This window comes from Schistocerca gregaria, chromosome 8 (genome assembly GCF_023897955.1).
Source record: "Schistocerca gregaria isolate iqSchGreg1 chromosome 8, iqSchGreg1.2, whole genome shotgun sequence".
In the NCBI taxonomy this organism is placed as follows: domain Eukaryota; kingdom Metazoa; phylum Arthropoda; class Insecta; order Orthoptera; family Acrididae; genus Schistocerca; species Schistocerca gregaria.
The window spans coordinates 283,080,063-283,106,183 of NC_064927.1; the positions used below are offsets into that span (position 1 = coordinate 283,080,063).

At 43.4% G+C, this 26,121-nt stretch overlaps 1 protein-coding gene across 1 annotated transcript in view; it reads left to right on the plus strand.

Moving 5' to 3' along the window:
* The window catches only part of LOC126284779 (uncharacterized), a 34,182-nt gene extending 18,644 nt beyond the window's left edge, over positions 1-15,538 (plus strand). Inside the window, exons 3-5 of the mRNA XM_049983939.1 lie at positions 2,130-2,352; positions 9,837-9,940; positions 13,699-15,538. Coding sequence (XP_049839896.1) covers positions 2,130-2,352; positions 9,837-9,940; positions 13,699-13,910 — 539 coding nt within the window. The 3' untranslated portion in view covers positions 13,911-15,538. The remainder of the gene's footprint in view (positions 1-2,129; positions 2,353-9,836; positions 9,941-13,698) is intronic.
* Positions 15,539-26,121: the final 10,583 nt, after the last annotated feature.

Below are 26,121 nucleotides of genomic sequence, written 5' to 3' on the forward strand. Positions count from 1 at the left end.
CTAAGTCACCAATAAAAATATTTCCACTTATACCCGTTACATGTGGTATAGACTACAGACGCACAGCTGAATGCAACCATGTGGGGTGACGGTATAAAATTCCGACAATATTAGCGGTATTTTAAAAATGGCCCATTTCTGAAGTTAGCTGACTGTGTAATATTTCAGTGATTGCGTAATAGGTAAAGTGGAAAATGGACATACCTTTTAATAAATTTATGGCTGTGGCATGTGATATGAAAAAAACTAATAAATGTGCTAGAAGCAGGTGATGTCCTGAAGAATTCATTTGGAGAGGTGTATATAACGTAGGTGAGGTCTTTCACAGATGCCTGTGAGAAACCCTTGCAGCCTTCATGTTGTGTTTCCCGTTGTAACACGTCGTGGTCTCCTGACCTTCATTGTTTACATTTCTGCCCTCACAATCATATTCTGCGCATTAAGGCGCTTCATTCAAACCCAAACTCGATAAGATAAAGTCAATGTTGTATGAATTCATTTAATAATTTTCAAATAACAAGTAAATCGCAAGTGCGCGCCGTGGTTGAAATACTCGAGGCTGGCGTACACACACACATTCAAGACATGACGGTCACAAAAGCTTTTAGTTCAGGAGAGGCAAACCACACGCCAGGAGGCCGGTCCATTCAGAGAACGAATCAACCTATCTATGTCAGCTGGCGACCGCCCGTAGAACAGACAGCGTTTGCCCGAGTGAAAGGGAGAACGACCCCATGTTCGGCTTAAAAGCAAATTCCGCTACATTGTGTGGGAGCGCCGACCCTAAGCATTCTTTACAAACATAGCACACAGTTTCAGAGTTTTTCACAGGGACACAGCAAACGCTAAACGCCGATGCTACAGATTTCCGGATTGGTCTTCATTCTCCCGTTTTAGAAGAGCAATGCTTATTGGCAGACGATATTCCTGACGCCTTGAGCTGAAGGAGTAATGGAAGAGACTGAAAGATATACCCCTTCATGTCTGGCGTGGAGAGGGGCCATTCTGTTGTCGCTCTTGGAGCGAAAACACGTAACGAGAGTGTGTGCACTCGTACGTGTACTCAAATAGCGAGGAACAAGTCTCTCCTCAGTACCTCACTGAGAGAGCACCTCTGTTGAGAGTGAATCGGAGAGCGTCTCTATATTGAGCCCTTGAGATTAAGCATTGTTCACTGTGTTGGCCGCCACACTTATTGTGCAATGTGAACGGACAGAGTTATAGTTAGATGCCAGTGAGCGAATTTTTGAGTGGCATCGCAGTGGACTGGTTATCTGCCGGTGTACCAACCCAATAGTTAGATTAGGGTCGAATAGGAGTCCTTGAATTCATCAAGGTGTAGGGAGAGTTTGACTGGCGATGATCAATCCAGATAGAACGAGAGTTATGTTATTTGTCAGCAGCGAGAGGCGCAAACAGCAGTTATCGCAGCTTACAGTATTGTGAGCTACAGCTCTTGCTAGCCCCTTGTTTCCTCTGCATTTCACACGCGACAGCCTCGACCGTACCTAGCAACATTGTAACGGATAATTATTCAAGTTGAGCAGGCACGGCTCTCAGCCATTCTGCCAAGTCAATAACAATCTTAAACTTTGTATAGAAATTTCATTAGCGAATCCTATCCTTAAGAGGTAACTTCACATTCCGAAAATAGCCCGGAAATAACTTGTTCAGTTCATAACTAAAAGTGCCATTGTGGTTTCTCAGAATTTTTGCAAAATATATAATAATTTCGTTAGTTTCATGTTTTTCTTACACTAACTAGCACTACTCCAGTACCCAAGTTTTCCACTAGTTACGTAAGAAATTTTGTGAATTTTAGTGTCATTTCTTTACAGCGGACGACTCCAGAAGATATTTATTGCTGAAAGTTCTTTTTAGAACGTTAAGAGCGTCAGTCTGACTTCTGTAGTAGTGTGGGGGGTGGAAATTGCATCTTGCAGGAGCCACAGGGTAAAGGGTACATCTCAGATTAATCCGTTGCGCAGAATGACAGAATAGCACACGCACGTTCACCACAGACCGTGTCCCACTAACGTTGCCATCTGGCGAACACCTATTCCTTCAGTGATAGTTTCCATGGAGACCAGCAGACGGCCGTCCAGAACCGCGTTGTTTGTCTTCTGCAGCTGGACTGGGCGGCCTGCTGACCCCGCTGCTGGGCCAGACGGTGGGCGGGCTGCTCGGATCTTCTCTGGGCTCCGGGCTGGGGGCCCTGGCTTCGAGCCTCGGCCTGGGCGGAGCGGCCGGCGGCCGACGCCCTGCGCCCTTGCAGCAGGACTTCTCCACCGTGATCGCCACCAGGCTCGCCGAGAAGCCGCAGAGCCGCCCCGCAAACCACCATCTGCCGGGGTGAGTGCACATATCATTCTCAGTAAGAGCAGTTCCTTATATAATAATCAAATGAACACGAGACTGATAGGAAAAAAAAGTTTGTTAGATGATTATTATTTCGATAGGAATCTCCTAATACTTTTATTCCAGGGTAATTTCCTAGAATGATTGCCTATGGAAGTCACTGGGCCAAACCATACATACCGAACGTGCGATCGTAAATTGATCATGCAACCCCGGTGGAAGGCGTTATGAGTATGTAAACGGTGGTCGCTACAGCAACGACAAAAGAAGACCGTTACAACAATACTTGCAACTGCAAAGGAGACGACTTACCTTACTCGTCGTCGGTGCTTTCGTCATGTTAAAGTCCATTACGGTTGTCTGGTTGGATAATATGTAAGAGTCGAACCCTCTATTCTTCCTGTTACTCGTTCGTTTTCCATACTGTCCGCAATGAAATTCTAACGGTATTTCACCATCGAAACTGTTATAACGAAGTTTTACACACTTCGCACCACAACAGTCTACACAGTTCCTTGTTTCCTCCTCCGGTAGTACTCCGTATTTGCGACAAAAATGCTGGATAAACATGGAATTAGATCCTTTCATGTGAGAGAATCCTCCATAGAAACATCAGGAACATCAGACGTCCCACTCACTAACGGCATAAATCATCTGGGTTTCCCAAGAAACTCACAAATAGTTAGCGGAAGTATGTAATTTAGAGCAACTACGGGAAAAACCGGAGAAAGATAAAAATGACGATCACAAATAACTGATCACAACGGCCGTCACCGGAGTTGCATGATCGAATTACGATCGCAGGTTCGATATGTATCGTTTGGACCCAGTGACTTCGAGAGGCAATCATTCTTGGAAATTACTTATCCCAGTGTTAGCCATGGTGGTCAGTACCTTCATGGAAAAATGTTTGCATTTGCCCACGGAAAGAGGAGTGTACCCAGGCGTGCACCCTCTTCGTCCGAAGAAAATCAACAACCACGAATTTCTTTCTTCAGAACTCTGTATGGAAACTGGATGGGGTGAAGGCCGAACTGTATGGCGGATGTGTAAGGGCTTCCCAGGGAAATGCCTGTAGCGTACTCGAAGCAACCATGGCAACGTCCAGAAATTCCACATGGCAGCCCTTATATGTCCTCCACACAGTCCCTATTTCTCACCTTGCAATTTGCAAGTTTTTGGAGCCCTGAAGGAAGACAGTCGGAGCCGTAGATTTTCTTCGGACGAGGAGCTTCAGCCTGGGTACAGTCATCGTCCCGTAAGAGAACGAAAACATTTTCCCATGAAGGCTTTCTCTGACTCGTCTCACAGTAAGGGGTTGGAGTCCCACTTTGATGTAAAACAGTGCAAAACACTTTCGTTTCCTTTCTTCCCAAAGTAGTTGCAGCAACAATATCGTCATCATCAGTGGGTTATTCTCAAACAAGCAAAATTAGCACTGTTACAAAACAATACAAAACGTTGTTACATGTGTACCGTTTGGTTCCAGATAATGTATTGTGCGAATACTTTTGTAATATCTTTTTACTTTTGAGTCCATTTATTCTATATGTGCAGCAATATTTCGGCATATTTTTAATTTTGTTGTCTTTTTTTCGGCGTAGAGCTTGTCATCCGCAACAGTACAGGCGACTGTTATAACCCAATATGAAAACTTGGACTTACACACGTCACTGTTATACTACTGGGAAATGCGGCAGCGTATTGAATAAAAATTTTGGTGGGCATTAGGTTGTCAAGTAATCCATCATGTACTCACGTTCGTTGCTCGGCTTGAAATTGCTTTAAAACACACACAAAAACTTAACTTTACACCTTGGCAGTAATTCAGATAGTTACGCCATCTTGCTGTTCGAGTGTGTCGCGAGATGTATCTCCTAGCGCAAGGTTTTCAAACCTGTAGTGGGAGTTTCGAAAACTCTAGCAGGAGTTCTGAGACTTCTGTTTCTTTACGTGTGTCTGTGTGTTTGTATATGTGTCTATGTATTTTTCTTTCTTTGTCCTGTAACTGCGCTAGTTCTCTTAAACCCGTAAAAATAGTACACATGTAATAACATTTGATAATATTTTGTAACCGTGCTAATTATGCATGTTTCACAATAAAGAAAAACCCTATGATGATGCAGATATTTTTACTGAAACTCGTTATTGAAAGAACCTTAACAAAAGTGTTTTTCATCAAGCGGGCTCATACTTCCATACTGTTTTTATGCAAACGCGAATAACAGAAGAGTTTCCAAGTTACAATGCCTACTTGTCTCACAGTGGGATTAATGTATTAACAGTTACAGCGCTTATTTTGAAATAATAAATAGTTAATTTACTTTTTTCTCATTCGTCTCTTTTTTTTGACTGCCCTTTATACTACACACACGGGTCGTAGAAGATTTGGTGGGGGGGGGGGGGGGGGGGAGAGATAGAGTTCCAGCTTCCCGTGTGAAAATAAGCCAGGATTCCCTGGAATTCCCTGTTGTCTCCAAGTACAGTAGTAATGGTTTCGTGTACGGGTAGTGCCGACGTTTATGTTGACATTGCTGTCATTCGAGTGAAAACTGAACTGCCGGTAAAACAAATAAGAGTAGGCGTAGCTCTGCTGCCGCCTACTGCAACAACGTGGCTCATGGAACAGGAACTGAATGTAATCCGGATTCGGTCACATTAATAACTGAAAAATAAAATGAGGGTGTCAGGAACAACCAGTAACGATAAAGTTAAGTCTAATATCTAACTCAAATGTCACGTCTTACAGATGTAAAAATGGAACTCAAGACAGTAATGGCGTATCGGCTGTTCTGCCACTGGGTTACACATCAAGGCAGATTCAATGTTTACTTATGAAGGGAAAGCGTGTTATGTGGAGTAGAGTCTTCTGACTTTGTTTAAACGTCAATAGTTATGGTGACAAGAGCTGAATTATCTGTTCAATATCTATAGCACCATTAGACAAAAGGAGAGCGAACGCATCTCTGGTGAGTGTTACAACGAGCTTCCTGTTCTTTGTTTACAATAAAGTTTTGGATTTGTTGTGCAATGCATTAAGACCGAAAATTCTGGAAATAAATGACTGTACTGTCTTGGTGCAACCTAGCAATCAAGATTCTCTCATGTTTCTTATATAGCTTAAGAGACCAGTGAGTTTATGGATGTCAAAACTGTTTTCTAGGATGCTTGAAGAGTCATCGTCCTATAAACATAGCCGAATAAACTTCTAAAAATAGTTTAAAACAGTCTCCCGTTTTTTAAAGTTGAAATCGTACCTGTTTTCAGGGAATTCTCTCATCTTTGCCATGTCTCGAGTTTAACACGTATCGTTTACTTCTTTCGTAAAATTACCCTCGTATTTCTTTTAGCTGGTGCTGAGTGCCTTGAATGTTACTGTTCTCTTATTTTGGCACCCTCACATGCACGTCAAGTGCACTTTTCAAATACAGAATCAGATGGTCTGCCTCATGTGCCATGATGTCCATATGGTTTTATAAATGTTAATTCAGGTTTCAGATCCGATGATCGCATCTTCAGAGTGCTGAAACCGGTCATCTAGCAAACGATATTGAAGCGAACGTGACTTTTCAATTATTTAAAAACAGAGTCATCACTCCACGACACACCATGTGTTCACTGCAAAGTATAGAATAAACTGAAATATCCACATCCTGATAATTCAGCAGATCTTGTGTAAACTTCTTTGTCGCGACCATGACATCTGGAGTAAGTTGTTTGTTGGCAATCTGAACAACGGGTACGTAACAGAATGCCCATACTCTCACGGCACTAGCCGCATGGTTTGAGAAATTTGTGAATGGAGTCGTATGTCCTCCCTCTGTGAGACCTGGCACAGAAGTTAACTCGGGGTGTGTAACCTGCCCACGAAGCTTACACCCCCAACTCTCCTCCTCTTGCCGGTAAAGTACTGTACTTCCTCGACGACCAGGAATCGATTCGACGGCCTCCTGCGCAAGGGAATGTGTTTCTCACACGTGGCTCTGATAATTACCACACATAATCAAAACTGCGTGTGAGGGATTATTGAAATATGCTATGCAACTAAGGATAGTGTGTGAAAATTACAGCGGGAAACAGTGTGGAATTGCCACAAGTCAGGAAATAAATAAAAAAAGAAACCGTTTTGACAAACAGATTAGACAAACAAAAGGGAACGCTATTTACATCTTTTGTTGATGGATGGCAGACACCATTTCTTACCTAATTGTAGAACTAAAAGGACGCTGTAACGGCAGGGCCTTCGGTCAAGAAATATGACCTAGAATGACACGATCAGCAAGTGCCGATCCCGCAATAAACTAGAAAGCGACACTAAAAAAAGCAATTTTTTGAAATAAATTTATTGCACGATAGAGCCATATGAAATATGCGGCTGTAACATCCACGCATTACACTTCCAAAAGCACAGCCCTGTAATGTAATGTTTAGCACTTCCTTTCACTGTAGTTTTATACCGAAGTGTGTGACACTGGGAGGTACTAATTTACTTCTGTGTGTAATGAACAATGTACTTTTTTCTCAAAAATGCGTGTCTTCTGTATCCAATTCTATTTACGTTCATTACATGTTATGTTTGTCACAATTACGTCTTTCCTAATTGAATAGTAATTATCCTTCATGATGTCTAAATCCAGTTTCTCTCGCCAAATCCACTGACAGACTGTTGTTCTTATTAACAGAAGCGGACTGGCAACTCACAGCTCACTAACTACACTAAGGCTAATTGGGCACTGAAAATATATTGTGATTTCTCTTCGTCCGTACCTCTCAACTTCCGTAGCGCCGCGCGAATTCTCAGTCTCGGCCGTTCTCAGTATCCACTCATTCCACACTATGTGTGACGCGCGAAATAAATTACGTGACGTACTCTTCCACAGATTTAATTTGAAACGTATACTGGCGGGCCCGGACTAGTTCTCTGCACTGCTACACATGTAATGCCAGTCTGAATAAGGGAACGCCGGCCGTTGTGACAGAGCGGTTCTAGGCGCTTCAATTCGGAACTGCGCTGCTGCCACGGTCACAGGTTCAAATCCCGCCCCGAGCATGGATGTGTGTGATGTCCTTAGGTTGGTTAGGTTGAAGTAGTTCTTAGTCTAGGGGATTTATGAGCTCAGATGTTAAGTCCCATAGTGCTTGGATAAATTTGATTTGAATAAGGGTCGGCAGACTCTCTTTCGCTCGCGAAACACGGTTAAAACTTCTCACTAATCAAAATTCAGTAATTAAATGCCGTGTAGTTAACTAACTGCTTTGAAGAGGATTTCGGGATTCGACTACTGGATTCGAATGTGTCCAAGACACCGCCTCAAACTGGCTACTAGCAAATTTCTGGCGTATAGTGGGAACACGGTAGAGTTAAAAGTTAACATGGAAAAAGTCGCACAAAAAGACCGCTCCCATGCCTGGATGGAAGCAACTGAAATAAATCGTTTGATAAGGTAGGATCACCTTCTCGCTGCTTCCGAAATTCAACAGGTAACTTCTGCCCTCATGTCAGCACGGATTTGGAAAGCATCGCTCCTCCTATTCTCGATCGATATCCTGCTAACCACGGATGAAGGGCAACAGGCAGACTTCCTAGATTTCCGGAAAGAGTTTGACATAGTGATCCACTGCAAGCAGGTATACGGGTTGTGTTCCGAGATATATCACTTGAAGACTTCTTAAGTATCAGAACCCAGTATGTTGTCCTCAACGGCGAGTTTTCAGCAGGGACAAGGGTATCGTCAGCAGTGCCCCAGGGAAGTGTGACAGCAAGACCACCGTTATTCTCTGTATACACAAATTATCTGACGGGGCAGGGTGAGCAGCAATCTGTGGCTATTTTCTGATGACGCTAAAGTGTACGAGAAGGTATCGTCTTCGAATGACTTTATGTGGATACAAAAGGACTTAGAAAAAGTTTCTCGTTGGTGTGAGGAATGGCAGCTTCCTCAAATTGTAAGAAAACGTAAATTAATGCATTTGAATTGGGAAAACAATCCCTTAACGTTCTAACTCAGCATTAGCAGTGTGCTGCTTAACTCAGTCACACCGATCAAACATCTGGACGTAACGCTGCAAAACTTTATGAAATGGAACGATCACCTAAGGACGGTAGTAGAGAAGGCGAATGGTCGACTTCGGTTTATTGTGAAAACTTTAGGAAACTGTGGTTCATATGTAAAGGAGACTGTGTTTAGAACTGTAGTGCGACCTATTGTTGGCCGGTCGGTGTGGCCTTGTGGTTCTAGGCCCTTTAGTCTGGAATCGCACGACCGCTACGGTCGCAGGTTCGAATCCTGCCTCGGGCATGGATCTGTGTGATGTCCTTAGGTTAGTAAAGTTTCAGTAGTTCTAAGTTCTAGAGGGCTGATGACCTCAGATGTTAAGTCCCATAGTGCACAGAACCATTTTTGAACCTATTATTGAGTGCTGCTTGAGCGTTGACAATCCCCGTCAGGTCGGATTAAAAAAAAGATATCGAAGCAGGCGGGTTACCAGTAGGTTCGATCAATTATAGAGAGGCTTCGTGAACTCAAATGGGAATCCCTCGAGTGAAGGTGACGTTCTTGTCGCGACACGCTATTGAGAAAATGTGTGGAACCGGCATTTGCTGTTGGCTACCGGAAGATTCTGTTGCAGCCAACGTACATTTCACTTAAGATACGATAAAGGTAATTAAGGTTTTCCCACGGTCTATTTGCGGCTGAAGCAGTAAGGGAATGATTAATAAGGGTAGAAGGTAACCTCCGCCACTCGCGGTACGGTGTCTTACGGGGTCTGTACGTAGATGCCGATGTAGATGTAGCAACACCAGTTCCGCCCTGGAAATAAACGACTTGTACATCCCTCGATGGTCCAGGAGGGACTCCTCGAGCTCCCAAAACGCTCCACGAATTTCGCAATCAGTAGCAGAATGTAGATATTTTGACTGACCATTTTCTGCTCTCTCTAATAGAGCTTTTGTAACGTGCTGCTTTCTGGCAGTAACTTTTAAACTTTCTCTGCAGCCACTGTCTGAAAATACCGGCCGTTATGGGAAATCACTAACCCGTAAAGCATCCATATAGGTTCCGGCCACAGCCCGTTTAGGAGAATTATGGATCCCTCCCAGGCTGCAGGACACCTCCGTCCCCTCTTCTGGCTCTGACGGGCCCAATAGCCACCTGACACAGGCACTGGCAAGAAATGTTGTGTTATAAACGGCAACCACTGCAGCGTATAGCCTATCCCAGAACTAGATAGAACAATTAATCTTCCAGGCTCAAAAGCAGTAGGCCGGTCGAAGAAACGTAGCAAATTCAGAACTAGCGAGAATTGACATGGAGATTCAAAACGAGCCTCAGCAGGCATACAAAAGTAACCAATAGGCGCACTTGTTTGCGTTGGACCTAGATAAATGAGTTGCAAGAAGACTTTCATGCGGTTATAGATATTTATGTGCCTGGCAGTGCGTTGCGGAATTTGATTTGTGTTTCGTGGTGTTGCAGGAACGAGGATGAGCAAGAGCACGCCCTACACTATGAGGCGTACCTGGTACAGGTTCCAGGATTAGGACCCTGCATTGTCCTGGCTCCTCAGCAACAGACGTCAGGTGCGTAGCTGTGCCCACACTAACCACCCTTACCAGTTACCTATGTTTCACAGACTGTGTTGTTGTAACAAGTATGAAGACAGGGTTGGTGCATCCCTCCACGCTAGCCCATCTTGTGCAGCACGCAATACTGCGGCCTTGGTCTCCCTTTACATATTTTACACAACTCATCCCTCCAACCCCCCCCCCCCCCCCCTACCCCGTAACTATTCTTGATTCCTCATGATCGATCCATCAACGTATTCCCAATTTTTGTCAAATTTTGTCAAAAATCTCTATCCTTCCAAACTCACCCCAACCACCCCCCCCCCCCCTACCCCATAACTATTCTTGATTCCTCATGATGCGATCCATCAACATGTTCCCAATTTTTGTCAAATTTTGCCAAACATCTCTATCCTTCCAAACTCACCCCAACAGCAACCTAGCCAATCTGCTCATTTAATCCTTAACATTTCCTAGTTGTACCACAATTCAACAATTTTTTCTCTTCTTGCCTTTTCTAGTTATAGTTAAAACTTGACTTCCATGTAAGGTTCTATTCCAAAAACTTCTGGAAATGACTTCCTAACGCTTAAATTAGTATTAGATATTAGCAAATTTATCTTTTTCATAAAAGCTTTTCTTGTTTTTCACAGTCTGCATTTTATATACTCAGTAGTACTGCCTTTGTCAGTTATTTTGCTGACCAAATAGCAAAACTCATATGGAAGATCCTTTTTTCATAATCTGATTTCCTCAATATCGCTTGATTTAATTTGTCTACACTCTGCCACCCTTATTTTACTTTTATTTTTGCTCATTGTAAAGTATTTTCAAGACACCATCCATTCCGCTTAATTGATCTCGACTTCTTGACAGTAACAACAAAATCGTTGGCAAAATTCCACAGTTTTATTTCTTCTCTTTGAAATTTTACTCCCTTTCCAAATTTCTTCTGTGTTTCTTTTATTTCTTGCTCAATGGACAGAACAAACAAAATTTGGGTTGGGCTACAATCCTGTTTCGATTCATTCTCCACTAGGACGCTTTTCGGGAAATAATGGGAATAATAAAAAGACAATCGAGGCTGGTAGTGCGAAGGTTACATCATAAACAAACTATTGAAATATGAAATGTATTCTAATAAGTTTTTTTTAATCATATCAGGTACCACAGCCACAAATGTATCAATCAAAAACAAAAATACTGTCCGCTTTTACTGCATTACGTTCTCAATAATTTCTTTCACACGAGCAGCTGCTTTCGGCAATGTGTCCCTTTTAGGTATTAACTCGTGTCCCGGCCAGTACGGCAGCAGCTGTATATTTAAATGAGAGACGTACATTATATACCAGGCAGCTATAATTAAAGTGCAGAGTCCATAGTGAGATGCAATTATCGTAAGGCATCGATACTTGATAGACACGCTAACGCGTTAAAAGTTAATTCCAATTTTAGCAACCAGGTGCAGATCTGGTGCCCTACAGTATTTCGGTGACCTCTTCTGCGCTCATATTGAACAAATTGTCAAAGCGATGGTCAGTAATAAAATAATTTTTTTGCCTTTCTCACTCGTGTGACCTACTCTGTTCGCGTCCCTTTCCTAATCCATTACACATGGAAACACTTCTGTGCGTCTTTCTTGCATTCACAGTGCCAGATTTACATCTGGAGGCAGATACTGGAACTAATGTTTTCCAGCGTTAATCGGTTCCGCACTAAACTATTAGAATATCTACCACGTTTTGCTACCATACAATAATTACAGCCCATACCCGACATCTGTGAGTAACTGCACTTTATTTATAACCGACAGGTGAGATTTATAACCTCACAGGTTGAATGTATAAAATTACAAGGTAATGGGTAAATACTTGAAAATAATATATTGCCGGAATCAGCTGATCGTGCGAAAAAACTGACTTTGATCGTAATACAAGCAAGGTGGAAAGCGGAACTGTCTTTTAGTAAATAGTTATGTATTCTGTAGCCAGACCTAGAGTTTCCAGGCAAGTTTCTTGACTTTCAGTTTCTCTTTGCAAGTGCCGGGTGACCAAAAAGTCAGTATAAATTTTAAAACTTAATAAACCACCGAATAATGTAGATGGAGAGGTAAAAAGTGACACACATGCTTGGAATAACATGGGGTTTTATTAGAACAAAAAAAATACAAAGTTCACAAAATGTCTGACAGATGGCGCTGGACAGCAAAACGTCAGTGACTGCGCATGAGAATCGTGTATAAAAAGGAGCTGTAATGAGAGAGAGAATCAGATGCGCCAGTAGTCGCAGCATGTTGACGTTACCTGAAAAGGCGCTTTTAGTGAAGCTATATTATCAGAATGGGGAGTGTTACGATCTTATCACCATAGGAAGGGGATTCGAACGGGTAATGGTCCGTTTACAAATGCAGCTGTGGCGAGAATGATTTCGAAGTTCGAAGCCACTGCTTGTTTAGACAATAGACCTCGTAGTGGCCGACCGAGCACAAGGCATAAAGCTTCTGAGACAGTTCAGGAAGAAATGGAAACTTTAGCGGGTTCATCTATGCACGGAGAAGTCAGCGCTTGTGCAGTCGCACGTCGCATCGGCATTCCATACACTACTGTTTGGTTGGCACTTGGGCGTACCCTCCGATGATATCTGTACAAAATCCATCGGCATCATGAACTGTTACCTGGCGATTTTGTGAAACAGAGGGCATTTGCGGTGTGGGCGCTTCAAAAGATGGCGGAAGATGACGATTGGTTGAGTAACGTGTTGTGGACCGACGAAGCTCATTTGACGCTCCGAGGGTCTGTCAGCGTCCACAACTGCAGAATTTGGGCTACCGAAAATCCTAGAACTATCGTGGACACTCCATTGCACGACGAGAAAGTCACGATATGGGTTGGATTTACCACATCTACCGTTATCGGGCCTTTTTTCTTCGAGGAAATGCGTGATTCTGGTTTTGTAACTGCTACCGTGACGGGTGAGAGGTACGCCGATATGTTACATTCCCAGCCTGGCTGATAAACTCCTGATGGAACGTACGATGTTTATGCAGGATGGCGATGCACCCTATATTGCTAGACGCGTGAAAGATCTTTTGCGCGCGTCGTTTGGTGATGATCGTGTGCTCAGCCGCCACTTTCGTCATGCTTGGCCTCCCAGGTCCCCAGACCTCAGTACGTGCGATTATTGGCTTTGGGGTTACCTGAAGTCGCAAGTATATCGTGATCGACCGACATCTCTAGGGATGCTGAAAGACAACATCCGACGCCAATGCCTTACCATAACTCCGGACATGCCTTACAGTGCTGTTCACAACATTATTCCTGGACTACAGCTATTGTTGAGGAACGATGGTGGAGATATTTAGCATTTCCTGTAAAGAACATAATCTTTACTTTGTCTTACTTTGTTATGCTAGTTATTGCGATTCCGATCGAACAAAGCGCCATCTGTCGGACATTTTTTGAATTTTTGTATTTTTTTTGGTTCTAATAAAACCCCATGTCATTCCAAGCATGTGTGTCAATTTGTACCTGGCTATCTACATTATTCCGTGATTTTTTCAGTTTTCAAATTTATACTGACTTTTTGATCAGCCGGTATTAGTGGACTTGCTGAGACGAGCTGTCACTGCAGTAAACATAGGACATCATTTCCCAGAACAAAACTTCACAACAAAATGACGTTCGAATTATTGGTCAAAACTGTGCCTGCGATATCGCCAGCGCTGGCTTCGGTCGTGTGTGAGGCCCCTTTAGTCACGTGTGCCTTTCTCACAGGTGGTCACTACAGTGAGCAAGCACTGGCGACGCCCCTGGGCCCTGTGTCGCTGAAGCCGTTCCAGCCGCCTCACCAGCAGGACTTCCACGACCACGACCACCACCTCGAGCACGAGGCACCAGCGCCACCACTCAAGAAGCCGGCTGGGGCCGCTCGTGCGAGACCTGCTGCCAGCCGCCTCAACGATCTGCGAGATGCCTACCAGAGATAGCTTGCGGTCGGGTGCTGAACCTCTCAGATCGTCAAGTGGCACGTCATTCACGTTCACTGAAAGCGCAGAAATGCACTGTTCGTATTACAGCGAGACACATTTTCCTCTTCATTTGCTGTTTTTTGCGTCTATTGTAGTATGTGGTGTTATACTGCTGTAATCGAGGGCATTTCAATGAGCTTCACCTTTTCTCATCGCATCATCCCACTCATAATGACGACACGATCTTCTTATTGGCTGCTGTTGCACTTTTCGATTTTTTCCCCGCATCATAAGACATAATTGTTACTCAGTCACTGAAGTTACATAATGGCAAATACGACCACATGTTAGTTACCTCTTTCAGGATGAAGGTTTTCATAAGTGACCGAATAATTTTTCTAGCAGCGAATTCTGTACCAATGAATCGTCCATTCCACTTTCTGGCACATGGATATTTTAAAAGTTCTTATTATATAGTCACTGCCGAGTTTTTTTCAGTCGGTAACTATACTGTCTCCCTAAATAAACCAAGAACTGGAACAACGTCCCGTCACAGTCGCCACTTTAAATATAATAAAATAATGGAATAGATGATACTAAAATGTTGGAATGCAAAGCTTTTTAAAATGTATTGAATTAATGAGATTAATTTGTTGGCATGAATGAAAAGCACAATAAGCTGAGCTATGACTGGAAATAAGTTCGTATTAGTTCATATTATTTTGCAGGGGGAAGTAGTTTCTTTCGCCGCTGTAGATGTGTGCTTACCACTCTTTATAATGCTACGTTTGGTCGCCGTGTTCACCTTTGAAGTCTTGAGCGTGTTCCCGTTAAGCTTATCGGATCTTCCCAATATTCCAAAGTACACAGGTCGGCTTCAGTTCTTGTAATTATCGTACTATTTGAAATAACAACTCACACGACCTCTCTGTTAATAAAACAATACTGTATTTTCTAAACGGTGCACATATGAAATACATACTCCTCACTTATTCATAGCGACTCCAAAATGGCGGTCTACAATTACTCGCTTAAAACGGCGTTCTTCACACTCGTTCACTAGCTGAGCTCGAATCCTCCCTTCCTCATACTGGTACAACAAAAACTCCTCTGTTTTTTAACAACTGAACGTCACAAATAAATGACGATAGGCATGGGCTCTATGGTGGGCTACCGCTTCATCTTCTCTCTTTGCCTTTAAAGAAGACGAAAACATAAAGGAAATGCAAAAGGTTGTCGCATAAGTCGATATAATTTTGAAGTGACCTACACTTTCCTGCTCGTTGAATGTGAACGTTTAATAATGAGTTTCCGGCAGAAGTGCTGCGGGTGTAACAGCACCTTGTGTTCTCAGTTTCGATCCAATAATCGTACAGGGCAATACCACCCTTATAAAGACATGGAAGAGCAGTATCCTAAATCGTGCTTGGGAGAAATTAAAAATCAAGTCCGCAGTTCGTAATAAATTGTTAATGTAATACTGAATAGCAATAGAGTTGAGCTAACACACGCATACGTCATACCAGAGACAGCCGCGGCATCATTTATTAACGTCCACGAACGAAAAGGAAAGCAGCATTTTCAGGTGAACACGTTTGCTTAACTTGCTGTGCGCCTCTTCAGATAATCACTTGTCTTTTATTTAATGTAACATGTTGTATTTATTTTATTTATTCAAGAAATAAAGAAATTGTGAATAAAATATCTTCTGCCTTCCTTGAATGTTGTCACATGCGACATTTATTGGCAATTAGAACTCGTCGTTTAATTTTTTTTTTTTTTTTTTGTAGTATCATTTGACGGTCTTTACAATTTATCGATTCGACAAGACGTCGCTCACACACACACACACAAACACAAACACACGTACAGGATCGGATAAAAATATAGAAACACGAAAAACACTACACATTATTATGTCTAATATGGTGGCATTCAAAACAGCCGCCTCGTGGAGTGGCCGTAGGGTTTGAGGCGCCATGTCACGGACTGCGCGGCCGCTCCCGCCGGACCGTCGGGCATGGATGTGTGTGTGTGTGTGTGTGTGTGTGTGTGTGTGTGTGTGTGTGTGTGTGTGTGTGTGTATGTGTGTGTGTGTGTGTGTGTTGTTCCTAGTATAAGTTAGGTTAAGTTAGTTTAAGTAGTGTGTAAGTCTAGGGACCGATGACCTCAGCAGTTTGGTCCCTTAGGTATTCACACATTATTGAACATTTTCAAAGCAGGTTCCAGTCGTCTCGGAATGGATAAAGACAGATCCTGTGCGATTCTCAAGTAATCTTATACCATTCCTTCCTAAAACACTGGCAAGTTCACATAATGACGATGGAGTTGAACAGACACCACGCAAACTTCTCGCTGAATAATACTGAGATCTGTTGATTCTGTTGGCTAGGGGCGATGTGACATGTCATCGTCGTGCTCAGAAAACTAGTCCTGGACGGTGTGAAGTGTGTGAACAATGGTCCTGTCAACTTGGAACCCAGCATCGTCATTGGAGAACAAACATTGTACCATGGGATGGACCTGATCATCGATAATGGCAATAATGCGACCGTGCAGAGTGGACCATGGACCCCTGGAACTCCACGATATGGATGCCCAGTTCACTGAACTGTGGGATGAAAACTCGGACAGAAGCTGGAAACACGGCTCTTCCAACCAAACGGCTTTCTACCATTACGCCTAAGTCCACGATTTACGGCTTCGGCACCATTTGCATCACAGATGAGTATAATTTCCTGCTTATGGCGCTCACTGCGTGTTGTTTTGATATCGACAGGGTTCACGAGTGTGACATTCAACACTGCAGTCACTTTTACAGCTTTCGTCATAATATTTTTCGTCACAAATTTCTTCAATAACAGTCTGTCACGATACCCAAACACACATTTTCGTCCGCGTATGACTTAGCGGATGGTGTTTCTCTGCGCTGCAAATATATAGTATAAATATTCGATAGGATGCCTTCTGAAACAACAAACACTTCGCATACCTTGGTTACAGAGGCACCAACCATACGAGCACCAATTATTGGCCCACGTTCGAATTGCCTTAGCTGCGACATAATGCACTCACATCTACACAGAACACTGTTCTGACATCGATTGACACTTGCAACGTATTCTGGACAGTACACATATGGTCAAATACAAAACGTAACCTGCAGGATTGGCTAGCCTTTTCTATTTTTATCTTCAAGCATTCATTTATCTCTGTTTCTCCATATTTCTGTTCAACCCCTGTGTCACCTGGGTAATGATATCAGAGCAATATTTAGCTAATCATAGATCGAGGAAAATATTTAGCTAATCATAGATCGAAAACGCATCGTTGTGGAGCTCCGACCATAAGACGAGAGCCAATAAGCGAAAGTGTGTCCATTTAAAATAACTTGCTCCAGCTAATACCAGCTGTGTTAAAGAGCGCAGTTGCAAATTAGTTGAACAATGAAACGAAGGCACACTTTAAATTCCTGCCCATGACGTGGGAAACGCGAATTGGACTGGCAATCATTAAAACAAAGGCGTTTTTCGTTGCGGCGGGATCTTCTCATGAAATTTTATCACCAGTTTTCTCCTCCGGTCGTGAGAACATTCTGCTGGCACCCACCTGCATAGGGAGAAATGATCATCACGATAAATAAGAGAAATCAGGGCCCGCAGAGAAAAATTTAAGTGTTCGTTTTTCCCCACGCTCCGTTCCAGAGTGGAACGGTAGAGAGACAGCTTGAAGGTAGTTCATTGAATCTCTGCCAAGCACTTTATTGTAAATAGCAGAGTAATCACGTAGCAGTGGATGTAGAGGCTTTTTACGTGAAACAAAACTTGAGTATCAAATCTGCTACGCTACAAGTACCACAGTTCGATTAATTTGTTACGATAAGATGTTCTGCACAAAAATCGCTACAGGAAGATAGGAAACAGGTGATATTGTAAGATTCAATGTTGTTACTAACGAATTCAAAAAGTCAATTGTATTCGTTTTTCCTAATGTGCAGGGAGATTGACTGTCGTTTATTTTAAGAACCATAATATATAATTGTGAAGCAACAGAATGGTTAAAAGGAAAATATAAATTTAACTTTAAAGAAGCATTTTTCGTCAAATTCTATTAATTGCAGAAAATTGAAGAAATTTGTACTTACAACATCGCCACGAAGTTAGCATCGACGAAGAAGATATCGAAGAATACTCATGGATGATCTTGATACGCTGAAAATTACCGTCGCAGACAAAACGTGCCCTTATTCGACAAATTTAACATTCGCTCGTTGCCGACTTGCTGCCATTTATAGCCACAGATCCACAACGCCGTATTTTCATTCTACGGTTATTTGGAATACCAAGGTCGTTCAATAAGTAATGCCTCATATCTAAAAAAAAGCCATGAATATACGTAGACAAACGTCCTTGTTGGTGCTTCACATTTGGTCTTTGTTCCGTACGGCGATGAAGTTTCGAACGGTTCTGGCAGATGACAGAGCCGTAGTACAGCCTCAAAATGGCGTCTACATGCGACTCACGTTGCAAGCAGCGTGTTGTTATTGTATTCTTGTGTGCAGAAAAAGAAACCGTGGTGAACATCCCTAAACGTTTGTATGCAGTGTACGACGATGCTGCAGAGGAGTACAGTTGGACGATGGGTAAAGAAAGTTACAGCCTCAGGAAATGCAGAAACATTGCTCCATTATCAGCCACGCTCCGGACGTCCTGTCACAGCCACTGCTCCAGACATGTCGAATCGTGCAGATGCCATTATTCGTGCCGACTGGAGCATCACAAGTCGACAATTGGCTCTACAGTTGCCAGTCAGCATTGGAAGTGCGTCTGCAATGATCGAGACTCTAGGATATTCAAAGAGGTGATCAAGATGGATTCCACGAATGCTCACAGCGGACCACAAGATTTAAAGAGAGGCCATTTCATCTGAATTCTTGGAGCTTTTTGAGACCGACGGAGAGGCCTTTCTGTCATGGATCGTTACGGCAGACGAAGACTGGGTGCACCACTTTGAGTCGGAAACAAAAATACAGTCCATGGTCATCCCCATTCACCACAAAAGAAGAAATTCAAGACAACGCCATCCGCCGGAAAAGGCATGGCGACAGTGTTCTGGGTTTGTGATGGAGTCATTCTCATGGATGTGATGCCAAGAGGGTCAACCATCAATTCAGAGCATATGCGTAGACTCTGAATAAAGTCAAGAACCGTTTCCGACGTGTTCGACCGGACAAGAATCCAGCAGAAATCTTGCTCCAACACGATAATGCACGCCCACACACAAGTCCAAGAACCGGGAATACATCGCCAAATTGGGTTGGACATCACGGCCTCATCCAACTTGCAGTCCAGACCTGGCACCCTGAGATTTCGGGTCGCTTAAAGATTCTCTACGGGGAACATACTTTGAAGATGACGAGTGTGTCAGTCATGTAGTGACAACATGGTTACGCCCACTGGACAAGAGCTTTTACCAGCAGGGAATACATACTCTTCCACAACGTTGGCGTACAGCTTTCGAGCGTGAAGGAGGCTACGTTGACATGTTGATGTATATACACTCCTGGAAATGGAAAAAAGAACACATTGACACCGGTGTGTCAGACCCACCATACTTGCTCCGGACACTGCGAGAGGGCTGTACAAGCAATGATCACACGCACGGCACAGCAGACACACCAGGAACCGCGGTGTTGGCCGTCGAATGGCGCTAGCTGCGCAGAATTTGTGCACCGCCGCCGTCAGTGTCAGCCAGTTTGCCGTGGCCTACGGAGCTCCATCGCACTCTTTAACACTGGTAGCATGCCGCGACAGCGTGGACGTGAACCGTATGTGCAGTTGACGGACTTGGAGCGAGGGTGTATAGTGGGCATGCGGGAGGCCGGGTGGACGTACCACCGAATTGCTCAACACGTGGGGCGTGAGGTCTCCACAGTACATCGATGTTGTCGCCAGTGGTCGGCGGAAGGTGCACGTGCCCGTCGACCTGGGACCGGACCGCAGCGACGCACGGATGCACGCCAAGACCGTAGGATCCTACGCAGTGCCGTAGGGGACCGCACCGTCACTTCCCAGCAAATTAGGGACACTGTTGCTCCTGGGGTATCGGCGAGGACCATTCGCAACCGTCTCCATGAAGCTGGGCTACGGTCCCGCACACTGTTAGGCCGTCTTCCGCTCACGCCTCAACATCGTGCAGCCCGCCTCCAGTGGTGTCGCAACAGGCGTGAATGGAGGGACGAAAGGAGACGTGTCGTCTTCAGCGATGAGAGTCACTTCTGCCTTGGTGCCAATGATGGTCGTATGCGTGTTTGGCGCCGTGCAGGTGAGCGCCACAATCAGAACTGCATACGACCGAGGCACACAGGGTCAACATCCGGCATCATGGTGTGGGGAGCGATCTCGTACACTGGCCGTACACCTCTGGTGATCGTCGAGGGGACACTGAATAGTGCACGGTACATCCAAACCGTCATCGAACCCATCGTTCTACCATTCCTAGACCGGCAAGGGAACTTGCTGTTCCAACAGGACAATGCACGTCCGCATGTATCCTGTGCCACCCAACGTGCTCTAGAAGGTGTAAGTCAACTACCCTGGCCAGCAAGATCTCCGGATCTGTCCCCCATTGAGCATGTTTGGGACTGGATGAAGCGTCGTCTCACGCGGTCTGCACGTCCAGCACGAACGCTGGTCCAGCTGAGGCGCCAGGTGGAAATGGCATGGCAAGCCGTTCCACAGGACTACATCCAGCATCTCTACGATCGTCCCCATGGGAGAATAGCAGCCTGCATTGCTGCGAAAGGTGGATATACACTGTACTAGTGCCGACATTGTGCATGCTCTGTTGCCTGTGTCTATGTGCCTGTGGTTCTGTCAGTGCGATCATGTGATGTATCTGACCCCAGGAATGTGTCAATAAAGTTTCCCCTTCCTGGGACAATGAATTCACGGTGTTCTTATTTCAATTTCCGGGAGTGTAGTCACCAAATTCAGATTCTTAACAATAAATATATTCTGAGAAAAAATAGGTGGAGCATTCCACACTCAACGACCCTCATATTTGATCGATTCAGATCCCTATGGAGCTCTGTCCTTATTATTCGCTTATTTGTCTCCACGCTTTATGTCGTCTGTCGCACGTTACGTGAACAACAGAAACATTTAATAAATGACTGTAGAATCGTATGCACGTCCAGTGACTCGTGCGCATGCGCAAGACGACAAGTAGATTGCGTTTAATCACCGCTCTTCGTAGAGCATTGATGGTACAGTAGAATACTTGTGTCTTTGTCTGGCAGCACTAATAAGAACAGAAATTCCGTAAGCTATACCTGTAGCAACATTGCTGTAAGGGAGAGAACTTGGACAAATATAGAAAATTAAAAAATAAAAATTAAACAAATTACAAGCCAACATAATGAATTTCGTCCGGAACATAGATATTAAGAAGAAACAGAAAGTAACTGATGTAAATGAAAATGTTGAATAAAATGCGCAAATTTTGATATTCCATCTGTTGCGAATGGAGGAGTCAACATATAAACACACTTTTGGCAATGTAATCCGCAATGTAAAAGATGCATTGGAAGATGGACCAACAGACCGAGAAAGGCCTAAATGCACGATCGAAGAAGCTCATTGCTCTATGGATTTTTTTTTTTCCTCTGAAAATATGAGCTTCTCAGTTGGAGGTTGTGAAAATAGAATCTATTGCTGTTTCTATCCAATTTACCTCGAACATGTAAAGGGCTCCATTAAGCTTAGCGTGCCTTTTGACAGCATTATTGCCTTTCGACAGCATGTATGAATCACAATTGTTGAATAAATTGTCAAACAAGGTCTGTAAATTGTTTCCGTTCCCAGTAAAGACTGGATTGTCGATAGCACACATTCCAACAATTTTTTGAACGTGTCTCGTGAAGAAAAATAGCTGTCTGTCTAAAATACTTTAAAACGGATTGAAAGCAGTCTTGACCGCAATGAAATATTTATTTGCAATCATTACGTGTTTCGGTCGGAATACAGTTGACGTTTGTGGCGTCACAACACACACTCCGTTCACTGCCACCGCCTACATCATGGTCATAGCTGACCGAAACCAGTAACCGTTGCAAATGAATATTTTATTGCTGTCAATGCCGTTTTAATACATTTTAACACATTCCAATGGTTGGCCCAGAATGGCTTTCAACGAACGAGCTCCACTGTTTCTGATTCATCAGTATTCTGACTGGTCTGATTATGTCATCTCAGAGTAACACTTGCGTTCAACGTCCCCAGTTCTTTTTCTATATATTCCAATCTCACAAACTACAAATTTGCTCATGCAAGGAATTCCAGGTTGTCATGTTCTACAATCTTGTCCCTTATTTTAATTACTGTTTTCGGCATTTTTCTGTCATTGCCAAATATGCGGAGTACTTTCTTCATCTCAAACGCTTCGAGTTTCATTTTTTTGCGGCTGTCCTATAGACCATGATTTACTTCCATCCAGTGATGTAGCGCTGTTTGATACTAGTAATACTTATTTTGGCGAGCAACTCGATTTTTCCATCAAAAATTAGCGAAACATTCTCTGGGAAGATCCTGCCGTTATAATAGGTATTTGTACACAAATGGCACGGAATGATTCGTCCACTTACATTTCAGTTAGGACTTACCGATTTCGAAGAAGCAATCTCTCAAAGCACCCTGCTTTATCTGGAACTATCAGAAAAACAAATCATTAGGGCGCTTAATACGTATTACTTCCTGGTTGGTTTTCTGTCTCCACAGCAGAGACTGCAGGAAACTGCTTGGAATTGATTCACGGCACAAAGCTACAAATGTTAACACCTTTCTACATCTAAATCTACATCCATATTCCGCAAGCTACCTGACACTGTGTGTCGGAGGGTACCTTGACTACCTCTATCGGTTCTCCCTTCTATTCGAGTCTCGTATTGTTCGTGGAAAGAAGCATTGTCGGTATGCCACTGTGTGGGCTCTAATCTCTCTGATTTTATCCTCATGGTCTCTTCGCGAGATATACGTAGGAGGGAGCAATATACTGCTTGACTTCTCGGTGAAGGTATGTTCTCGAAACTTCAACAAAAGCCCATACCGAGCTACTGAGCGTCTCTCCTGCAGAGTCTTCTACTGGAGTTTATCTATCATCTCGGTAACGCTATCGTAATTACTAAATGATCCTGTAACGAAGCGCGCTGCTCTACATTGGATCTTCTCTATTTCTTCTACCAACCATATCTGGTACCCATCCCACACCGGTGAGCAGTATTCAAGCAGAGGGCGAACAAGTGTACTGTAACCTACTTCCTTTGTTGTCGGATTGCATTTCCTTAGGATTCTTCCAATGAATCTCAGTCTGGCATCTGCTTTACCGATGATCAACTTTATATGATCATTCCATTTTAAATCACTCCTAATGCGTACTCCCAGATAATTTATGGAATTAACTGCTTCCAGTTGCTGACCTGCTATATTGTTGTTAAATGATAAGGGATCTTTTTTTCTATGTATTCGCAGCACATTACACTTGTCTACATTGAAATTCAATTGCTATTCCCCTCACCATGCGTCAACTCGCTCCAGATCCTTCTGCATGTCAGTACAATTTTCCATTGTTACAACCTCTCGATATACCACAGCATCATCCGCAAAAAGCGTCAGTGAACTTCCGATATTATCCACAAGGTCTTTTTTTATCGACGAAGAACGTTTCGTCGACATAAGGATCATCAGAGACGGAGTGGAATTTCCCATTGAAGAAAGGAGGACAAGAAATAGGTCTCTTTGAATGAATCGTCGCTGCTTTCATCTCAAATGTTTTATGAATACCGTAAGACTGCTCGGTGAAAACGGATCTCATCCGTTTCCTGCGTGGAAATATGAAAGAGATACTGCGTTCAAGTCAAAGAAGTCTAGTCATCAATGAGTCCAATAAAAATCCCAAATAATTACGCGCGACGTTCCATACACCGGCCTGCAGAACGCTGTGCCAAATGCCAGCGCTACACTGAATATGGGAATCTTGAAAAATCACTGGTGAATAAAAAAGGAAAAGTTTTTTATGGTAAGATCTGAGTCCTTTGAATCATTTTCAAAATATTGCATCTTTCTAGCCTTCTGCTGAGATGTTCTTCAGGATTCTGGTGAGCAATGTCGGAAAACTATGTCGGATACTCCTATAAAAGGCTGTCTTATCGCTCTAATCGGTCGAGTTACTGACATCTTTCAATATTAGGATAATGACTATAGGCCATCAATGGCAGCCTGAAGGTCTTACCTAGTGCCGCCCTGTGTGGACACGAAGAAAATCCTGAAGGTGATTCCAATACAGAAATCGAAACGATGAATATTTCGGAATTCTGAATAGGAAGGCCGTGGAACCTACCAGCTTGGAAGATTTTATTGTCAATGACAGCCTCCAGAATCCTGCAGACTTAAAAATAGGAATACGTTTGTCATCACTGAAATTCTCCCAAGTATTTGTAACTAGTGGTACTCGATAGTTAATCAGAGAGACGAAATTAAATTTGCTGCTGTTGGAACAGTGGCTGCTCTCTTTACAGTCGCTCGGTACAGAGAAATCATGGAGGTATACACGTAACGGCTTTAATTCCTAAGTGAGCGATGGTGTGTCCCCGTGACGTAGGCTTCAACGTAGTTCTCAGTCACAGAGCCGTCCCGTCGTAGGTGTATTTCATACCATACTTCGTGAAGTGCTGATGATGTTGAAATCCAGGCTTAAGAGATAAAACCAGATATATCTTTGTCAAGGACCGTATGTTACTGCAGAACATGTTGGACAGTATGAGTTGGAGGAAATCGCCGAAGGCTTGGTGCCGAAATAGCAGCGAAAGTATTTCATGTAAGTATAATCATCATCAATCGGGAATGAGATTTTAGGTCTGTTCCACTCACAAATCGGTCTTCTCGCTTAAAAATTTTCAATGTAATTTCTTATTAATCATGTTTGCGAATAAAGAGAACGAAGCAATCAACTCTTGAGATCTTGTCGTCAAAACGAAGGAAGAAAATATACTTTCAGCGTCTTCAGATAGCATTGTAGGAGACACCATGTGCCACCCAGCACAACATAAGAGCTTATGCGTTAATGTCATGTGTAACAGAGCCCTTAGACTGCCACTCACGGAAGATGGATTGTGAACTGAAAGGAGTGTTAGGAGTTGTTAAACAGCAATAGTAACAAATGAGTGAGGCACAAGATGCCACACGTATTTTTTTTTTTTTTAACCAAGAACGAGGTTACTATCACGAATGTCAAAGGTAAGAAAAAGTAATATGAAATTTGTCACTTTTAAATCTACGTCACCTACGTCATACTCCACAAGCCACCTAATAGAGTGTGGTGGAGGGTAGTTTCAATACTACTATCTGATCCCTCCAACGCTGTTCCACTCCCGAACAGTGTGTGGGAAGAATGATTGTCGGTAAGCCTCTGTATTGCTCTAATTTCTCGAATTTTATCTTCGTGGTCAATACACGAGATCTATGTGGGGGGAAGTAATATGTTGTCTGACTCTTCCTGAAAAGCGCTGTCCCGAAATTTCAATAATAAATCTCTCCGTGATGTACAAAGACACTCTTGTAACGTCTGATAGTGGAGTCCGTTTAGCATCTTGGTAACGCTCTCTCGCCAGGTAAACGATTCCGTGACGAAACGCGCCGCTCTTCGTACAGGAAAACATTTTATAAGTGGAGAACACTATCTCCTCTTTCAGTCCTGTTTGATAGGGACCCCAGATGGATGAACAATACTCAAGAATCGGGCGAACAAGCGCCTTATAAGCCACTTCTTTCGTGGATCAGTTACACTTCCTGAAGATTCAACCGATGAATTTTGTCTGCTTTTCCCATTCTGTTTTGTACCGTCATTCCACTTAAGGTAGCTCTGGGTAGTTACGCCTAGATATTTTACGGCAGACACTGTCTCCAGCTGTTTGCCATCAATAGTGTAGCTATACAGTAGTGGATTTCTTGCCCTATGTGCTCGCTATATGTTACATTTATTTACGTTCAGGGTCTGCACCATTCATGAGTTCTCTGCAGGTCGTTCTGCAAATTCTTACTATCTTCTGGCGTTGCTACTTTGGTGTAAAGAACTGCATCATCTGCGAACAGGCTTAAAGAGCATCCGACGCTTTCTACTTGATCCTTTCTATATACTGTGTACAGCAAAGGTCCTATCACACTTCCCTGTGGTA